The 7,311-nt window shown below is 57.7% G+C and overlaps 1 protein-coding gene across 3 annotated transcripts in view; it reads left to right on the plus strand.

Annotated features, from left to right (window-relative positions):
- The window catches only part of PRMT2 (protein arginine methyltransferase 2), a 33,757-nt gene extending 26,649 nt beyond the window's left edge, over positions 1 to 7,108 (plus strand). For all 3 annotated transcript variants that reach the window (XM_038581716.1, XM_038581717.1, XM_038581718.1), the window contains exons 7-11: positions 1,166 to 1,341; positions 3,495 to 3,624; positions 4,436 to 4,572; positions 5,891 to 6,062; positions 6,527 to 7,108. In XM_038581716.1, coding sequence (XP_038437644.1) covers positions 1,166 to 1,341; positions 3,495 to 3,624; positions 4,436 to 4,572; positions 5,891 to 6,062; positions 6,527 to 6,559 — 648 coding nt within the window. In that variant the 3' untranslated portion in view covers positions 6,560 to 7,108. The remainder of the gene's footprint in view (positions 1 to 1,165; positions 1,342 to 3,494; positions 3,625 to 4,435; positions 4,573 to 5,890; positions 6,063 to 6,526) is intronic.
- Positions 7,109 to 7,311: the final 203 nt, after the last annotated feature.

Genomic DNA, 7,311 nt, shown 5'->3' on the forward strand with positions numbered 1-7,311 from the left:
GATTACATATTATATGATTCTATTTATGCCGCATTCTCAAGACAAAACCACAGGGAGGCCTGTTAGTGGTTTCCAGAGGTTGGAGGTGGTGGGAAGAGGCGACCACAGAAGCAATCACGAGGAGTGTTTTGGGGTTCCTGTTCTGTATCCTGATTTTGCTTCTGGTTACTCAGAGCCATACAAGCATTAAAATTTATTTTTTTAATTTTTTAAAAAAGATTTTATTTATGTATTCATTAGAGAGAGACACACAGAGAGAGAGAGAGAGAGGCAGAGACACAGGCAGAGGGAGAAGCAGGCTCCATGCAAGAGCCCAATGCGGGACTTGATCCTGGGACTCCAGGACCACGCCCTGGGCCAAAGGCAGGCGCCAAACTGCTGAGCCACCCAGGGATCCCCAAGCATTAAAATTTATAAAATTTATAGACTAACTGATTTATTAGTGATAATTAAAAAAAATAAAAATTATATGTATGTAATTTTCCTATGAGTGCATGTATGTGTAGGTGAAGAAGAGTCCTTGAGGATAAACTGCCAAACAGTGGTTCCATTTGGGTGCTGAGTTTATGCATGACTTTTATTTTTGTGCTTTTCTGAGTTTTCTAAATCTTTTCATACTGAATTACTTCTAAATTAAAGAAAAAACCCCTCTTGGGGCTTCCCATCAGCTGCAGGATGAAGTGCCTCTGGCCTGAGCCGTACTCCCCGGCACACTGGTTCAGACACGAAGGCTGGCTCCTCGGGGCTGTGAACAGCCCCGATCCCCGTCTGTCCGGTGCATTCCAAGGGGTGTGAGGCGGTGTTGGGCTGCTCTTCTGACTTAGGTACCAGGTGAACCTCCGTGGCACTCCTGCTTTAATGTTTCATGTTTTTAAGAAGTGATGTCAGTCAACTTACCGACTCATGAAAATTCTGAGAGTACCCCAGGCCAAACTTGCATGGTTTGACAGTTAAAACCCTGCAGCACTTCGGGGCGAGGGAGGGGGCGAGGGTGCGGGCTCTCCTGGCTGCTGCCGGGTCCAGGGGGGAGCTCGCGTGACTGCACCCCGGGCCGTGGAGGGGACTGGCGCCCCCACTGGCGTGCGGGTCCGAGATCTGCCCTCCCAGGTTGCCTGTCAGACGCGGGCCTCGGTCACCTTGTCCCCCTGTGTCTCCTCCTGTGCAGTTTGAGTTCATGATTGAGTCGATCCTGTATGCCCGGGACGTGTGGCTGAAGGAGGACGGCATCATCTGGCCAACCACGGCCGCCCTGCACCTGGTGCCCTGCAGCGCCGACCGGGACTACCGCAGCAAGGTCCTGTTCTGGGACAACGCCTACGAGTTCAACCTCAGCGCCCTCAAGTGAGTGCGGCCGCGGGCTCCCTGTGACCCGGTCACCACCCTCCCACCCTCCCTCCCTCCTGGGCCTGGGAACCTCGCGTGGTGGCCTTCGTGCTTCGCACCGGTGACGGTGACGCATGGGACGGGCACTGACGCGCCTTTTGCAGTCTGAGTTCTCAAGTCTGGAGGGAAAGTGTGGCCGTGGTTAAACACGGGGCCCTTGCCAGCCCGCAAATGTCTGTTCCTACTAAGAGCTGTACGTTTTTAAAGGATCAGAAGATGTATCTGTGAAGCCACTGCTGGCAGTTTGCGAAGGAGGCAGTGCTCCAGAGTGGCTGCTCTCCTCATTCCCGTGTCGCCCCTTCTAGGGCATGGGGACAGGCCGGTGTGCCGTGGTGCTGTCAGCCCCGGCAGCGAGGGGAGGGCCCCGCTGTCAGGAACTTGGGGAGGCCTGTCCCACACCGCGAGGGCAGGGGGCCGCGGCACCTGCTGGATGCCCACGTGGGGAGTTGGCAGCAAGGCGGGCGCCTCTGGGCCTTTTTGATTTTTGTTGATTCAAAACAAGACCTAGTAACACAAAGGTAAGGGCTGCACTCTGAACCCCGAGGGAGGAGGAGAGGCCCCGGCAGAGCCGCTGGTCCGGGGAGAGCGGGCAGGAAGGGCCGGGAAGGGCTACCATCGAGCAGTCAGGAGGCTGCCACGGGCCAGGTATCGGGCAGAGCCGCGGAGATGGGGTCACGGTGGCCCCGAGGCAGGAAAGCAGCAGTGGCATAGGGGTCGTGGCCCTTGGTGAGCCCTCGAAATGTCTCCTCTCACGCTGTGCATTGAAGTGTAACCCTATGTGGATTGAGGAGTTGTGTGTGAGAACATCCGCATCAGCGACAGGATCTGTGGGGCCCGTGTGTCGGGGTCAGACGGGAAGTTCACAGAGAGAAGGCGGCCCTGGCCTGAGTCTGGGAGTTGTCAGCATCCGCGTGGCGGCAGCACACGTGACTGAAAAGGGCAGCGAGTGCTTGGAGCAAGGCGCCAGGTGACAGGTGACAGACCCTAGAGTCAGGAGACGAGGACTATCCGGTGAAATTAGAGGCAAGTCACAGGAAAAGGCAAGTCACAGAACTAAATAAAATCACCAATAAATATTTGAAAAAATTGCAACATTAGTGATTGAAATACAAATTAGGGTAAATGCCGTTTTTGCCAAGTGAACAAGATGAAATTAAAACAGCGGTTCGTGGTGTCTGGCTGAGGTGTGACGGAGGAGCCGAGTGCAGTGGGCGGCCCGCACTGTCCAGGCCACCCCCGTCCAGCCCCTGTACCGCACGTGGGAAGCCGCGTCCATGGCCGTGTGTCCTCCCGGGCAGGAGATGCCCAAACCATGTGTACACAATGGCCTCGACTTTGCCTAAAGCTATGTATGAATATATGACCACAGATGGGTGCCGACGCAGGGCAGGGGGTTCGAGGTTTTTCTTTGTACTTTTCTGTATTTTCCCAATTCCTTATACATGCGCAATTATTTTTATCAGAAAAATATTAAAAATTTGTACCTACTGTGGAATCTTTATTAAGTTGTTGACATTTAATTGCCATTTCGTAAGTCACTGCTGTGCTTAGTTTTGGAAGCATTTCCGTGGGAGCCACTAGGTGGCTGTGGCAGGCACAGCGCTCAGCAGCGCAGGTGACGGCGGGAGGACGCCCGGCGCAGGGGAGGGCTGCCCTGATCGGCCCATGGCCCGCAGTCCTGCCGCTTCAGAGCATTTCCTACGGAGCCTCCTAGACAGGGCCGTGTGTGCACATCTCACCGTCCTCACCCTGCTTGTGCCGTGAGACGACCAAGTGTCTGCGCGGTGACCCGGCGCTCAGCTCCCACAGACCTCCTGTCCGCGTGTCGGGAGGGGGCCGCGGTGACCGGAGCCACGGTGGTGGGGTGGGCCGGGCAGCCTGCGTGGGAAGGGTGTTGGTGTGTTCAGGCCCCACCAGGAGGGTGTAGGTGTGCTCGTACACAGCGCACGCTCAGCGGGCCGCCCCAGGGACCCCCGGCCCTGCCTTGGGGCCCTCGTGCCGCACACGGTGGCGTGGAATTCCTGCTCACGCTGGAGACAAAGCGGGTGCGTGTGTCAGAACCTGAGCTGTTGGTTCACGCCTCTGAGCAACTCCTTTGACTTTTTCCCTAGATCTTTAGCGATTAAGGAGTTTTTTTCGAAGCCCAAGTACAACCACATTTTGAAGCCAGAAGACTGTCTGTCTGAACCGTGCACCATCCTGCAGCTGGACATGAGAACCGTGCAGATCGCTGACCTGGAGGTGAGAGCGCCGGAGGCTAAGTGGGCGGCGCACGTACCAGACTCTGTGAGAATACACAGATTGAGGAACCTTGCCTTTGATTTTCCCTGAGTCTTGTCTTTTTTATGCTCTGATTTTGTATTTTTACACTATTTTTTCACGGACCTCTTTAACATCATCAGTCATTTTTATATTTATGTTTAATATTTTCAGCATCTTGAGATTCTAATAAATTATATCTAGTTTCTTCAAGGATTTCAAGTTAAAATTTTTTTTCTAAGTTGTGCTGCCCTGGATGACAAAATTTTTAATTCTTACTCTTACATTCCCCCTGTTGCCACGAGGTGGTGCGTGTGCATTCAGGAGGGTCTCATTTTAAGGGTGTGCTCGGAGGTGCAGAGCTTGGGAGCAGGTCCCTGGAACCCCCTGGAGCTCAGCCGGGAGCTGAGCTGTTGGCTCTGCACTTAGTTTCGCAGTATAGAGGCCCGGTTCTTTATGCCAAGAGTTGAGAAGAAATAGGATTCCACTCAAATATGGGGCCAGAAAATGAGGCAAATGAGGCCCACGTTACTTGAAACCTTTTCTGATTATCTGCCGCATGTGAATTTGTGCTGCCAGCTTTAGCAGTTCTTTCCCTAGGAGCAGGTTTGCTGTGTTTGGCGACACTAGCAAGTTGCATCCACAGTTACTGGACTAGACATGGGGCCGGGCAGTGCAGCGGCATCTGAGCAGGGCTGGCGGGGACAGCTGCTAGTTCCTGCCCCGGAGCCCTCGCCGCCTGCTGTCACGTGCTCACGGGAGCTGCGTCCCTTCCTTATCGTTGCCTGAACAGACCATGAAAGGCGAGCTGCACTTTGAGATCAGGAAGGCCGGCACGCTGCATGGATTCACGGCCTGGTTCAGTGTCCGGTTCCAGAGCCTGGAGGAGGACGAGCCGCAGCTGGTGCTGAGCACAGGCCCATTTCACCCGTAAGTGTGCAGCACCCGCAGGGGCTCCACTGCCCCGGGAGGAGCGGGTGCAGGTCCCCTGCCACACTGCCGTCGGGGAGGCAGCAGCGTGTGCGGGCGGTGGGTGGGGGACCGGGACTGTGCCCCACCCGCCCCTGCCCTGGGCTGCCCTGCTTGCCCTCTGACCCCTGCATGAACGGGCGGAGCGCACTTTGCCTGCCTCAGTTGCCCTGGACGCTGCTTCAGCTTCTCATGGTCTAATACAAGCACAACCCGTGGAATTGTAGGGGCTTTTAACTCCCCAAGACTTTCTTGAGGAAGGTCAGTGTTTCTTGAGACAAATTTTTTTAAAAGATTTTATTTGAGGGAGAGAGTGGGCGAGAGAGCACATGAGCAGAGGGCAGGGGTAGGGGAGGGAGAGGCAGACGCCCCGCTGAGCAGGGAGCCCGATGCGGGACTCGATCCCAGGCCCCGGGGTCATCCGTGAGCCGAAGGCAGACGCTCCCCCGACTGAGCCCCCAGCCGCCCCTGGGACACTTCTGTGCAGTAGCATCTTGGCGCTGCTCGCTGCTCGGGCGTGCCGGGCGCTGCGGTCGGCCTCGGAGCTGGACCCAGCAGCCCGGCGCAGCGCTGCCTTCATGGGGCCTCCGTGGGCCTGTGCGGTAGGTGCCCGCTGCTCGGGTCAACACTGGCTGCAGCGGGGGTCCTCGGGGCCTCACGTCCGTCCGCACCACAGGAGCCAGGCTGTTGGCCGGAGCATCCGTGGAGGTGGCGGGGCCAGGCCTCCGGCCGCCCTTCCCGGTCCCGGCGCACAGATGTGAGCTGTCGCCAGTCGAGGGCGGGAACTCAGGCCCCGGGGTCGTGCGCCCGCACACGGTGGGGTGGGGCAGGCAGATGCCGAGCCCCGGCAGCGCTCTGGGACGTGGGGACAGGGGCCCTCATGGTGCCTGGGGCCGGAGGGACGTGAGGCCTGAGCATGACCACGAGGCCGTGGAGCTGTGTCCTCAGGGCCTGCAGAACCCGGAGAGCACGGAGCATGACCGTTTGTCCCAGATGTCGCACTTGCCACACCCCCTCCAGCCCGACTCCCAGGGGCAGCGGCCTTCCTGCACTGCGGAAACTAGAACTCGGCGTTGGCAGCCTAGGGACCGGGCAGGGACGTGGTAGACGCCCCGTGCCAGGGTGCGGGGGCCTGGGAGCACCTAGAGCTGCATGCTCGCTGGGCTGCGGCCCAGTCCCTGGCGCCCACAGAGGCCTCGCTGTGGGCCTGGTGCGTCTGCCCCGCAGGGGAGCCTGGGGGTCCGCCCCACAGAGGTGACACGTGCCCCGTTTCTTGCAGAACCACCCACTGGAAGCAGGTGCTGTTTATGATGGACGAGCCCGTGTCCGTGCTCTCGGGAGATGTGGTCACAGGCTCGGTTGTGTTGCAGAGAAACCCTGTGTGGAGGAGGCACATGTCCGTGGCGCTCAGCTGGTCCGTCACTTCCACACAAGACCCCACATCGCAGAAAGTAAGGCTCGTGCCGCAGGGTGGGTGCTGGGCGCTGGTGCTGGGAGACGGGCCTGGCGGTCGCGGTGCCACAGCCTCGGCCTCGCGCGCCTGCGCTGCTTTCTCATCCTCCTCACGGGAAGTGGGTGCTGTTATTGGTAGAACAGGAAATGGGGGCAGGAAGGTGAGTCTGAGGGCAGGGGCCCAGCCCAGGGGCACCCTTCCCGTGTGCAGGAGGCCCCGGTGGAGAGCGGGCCGGGCCGCCGTTCCCACACCTGGTGCAGGACGGCAGAGGGGACACGACGGTTCTCCTCTGGTCTCCTACCTGTTTTGTGCCAATTTTATGTCAAAGTCTTAATGTTGGTCATTAAGAAAACTTCTCCACCTGAAGCTCTTTGGTGCGATCCTGAGTCGTCATCAGGAGGTGCTGCGTGTGAGTCACACTCAAGCGGTTTATTAGGACTGATTTGCTTTGTCTGTTTTCAGGTTGGAGAGAAGGTCTTTCCCATCTGGAGATGATGGTCGAAGTTGTGGGAAGCAGGTGCTGCAGGAACGAGCCGGGCGGAGACGCGCTTGGATGTGAGCCCGTGTTCCTGTGGCCCGCGAGCTCCCCTGCCCGGCGGCGGGACACCCGTGTGCGTGTGCGCTCCCTTCCTCGGGGCCTCCACAGGCGCCGCGTGGGGCTCGGCGGGGACCCGTCACCCCTGTCACTGCCCGTGTCTGTGCTCTAGAAGTAGGCTATGTCCCCAGGTGTCCACAGTCTGGCTCGTGGCCGAGTCGGTGGCACCGTGTCCCTAAGCTAGGTCTAGATCTCAACTCGTAGGGCACACGCGCATCAACCTTGTACTCCTGTGAAAGTGGCTGTTCACGCATCATGTGTCATGGTGTCCTTGCTGCCCGGGTCCCTCCCTGTCGTGCGAAGGTGGGCGCCCCAAAGCCGTGCAGGGCCTGGAGGCGGCGATGCATGTGACGGGACTCTGCATGGATAGTACAGTCGTAGAGATGTCTTCCACGTAAATTATGTGTTGGCGCATAGCACATACTCAATAAATATTTTTAAAGAAATGAGTGTTGGCGTGTATCCCGTTTCCATGCGCATGTGCTGTGTTGGCAAGCGGGTCCTACCGTGTGTGCTGCTTTGTAGCCTTTCTCACCTGGTGTGAAGGAACGTCCCTGCCTGTAGGTCCAGGTCTACGTCTTTTGGTGAGTATTGTTTTGATTTTTAGTTGACTTTACATTGCAATATGAACGGTATATCCCAACCACGTGAC

This window comes from Canis lupus, chromosome 31, assembly GCF_011100685.1.
Source record: "Canis lupus familiaris isolate Mischka breed German Shepherd chromosome 31, alternate assembly UU_Cfam_GSD_1.0, whole genome shotgun sequence".
Classification (NCBI taxonomy): domain Eukaryota; kingdom Metazoa; phylum Chordata; class Mammalia; order Carnivora; family Canidae; genus Canis; species Canis lupus.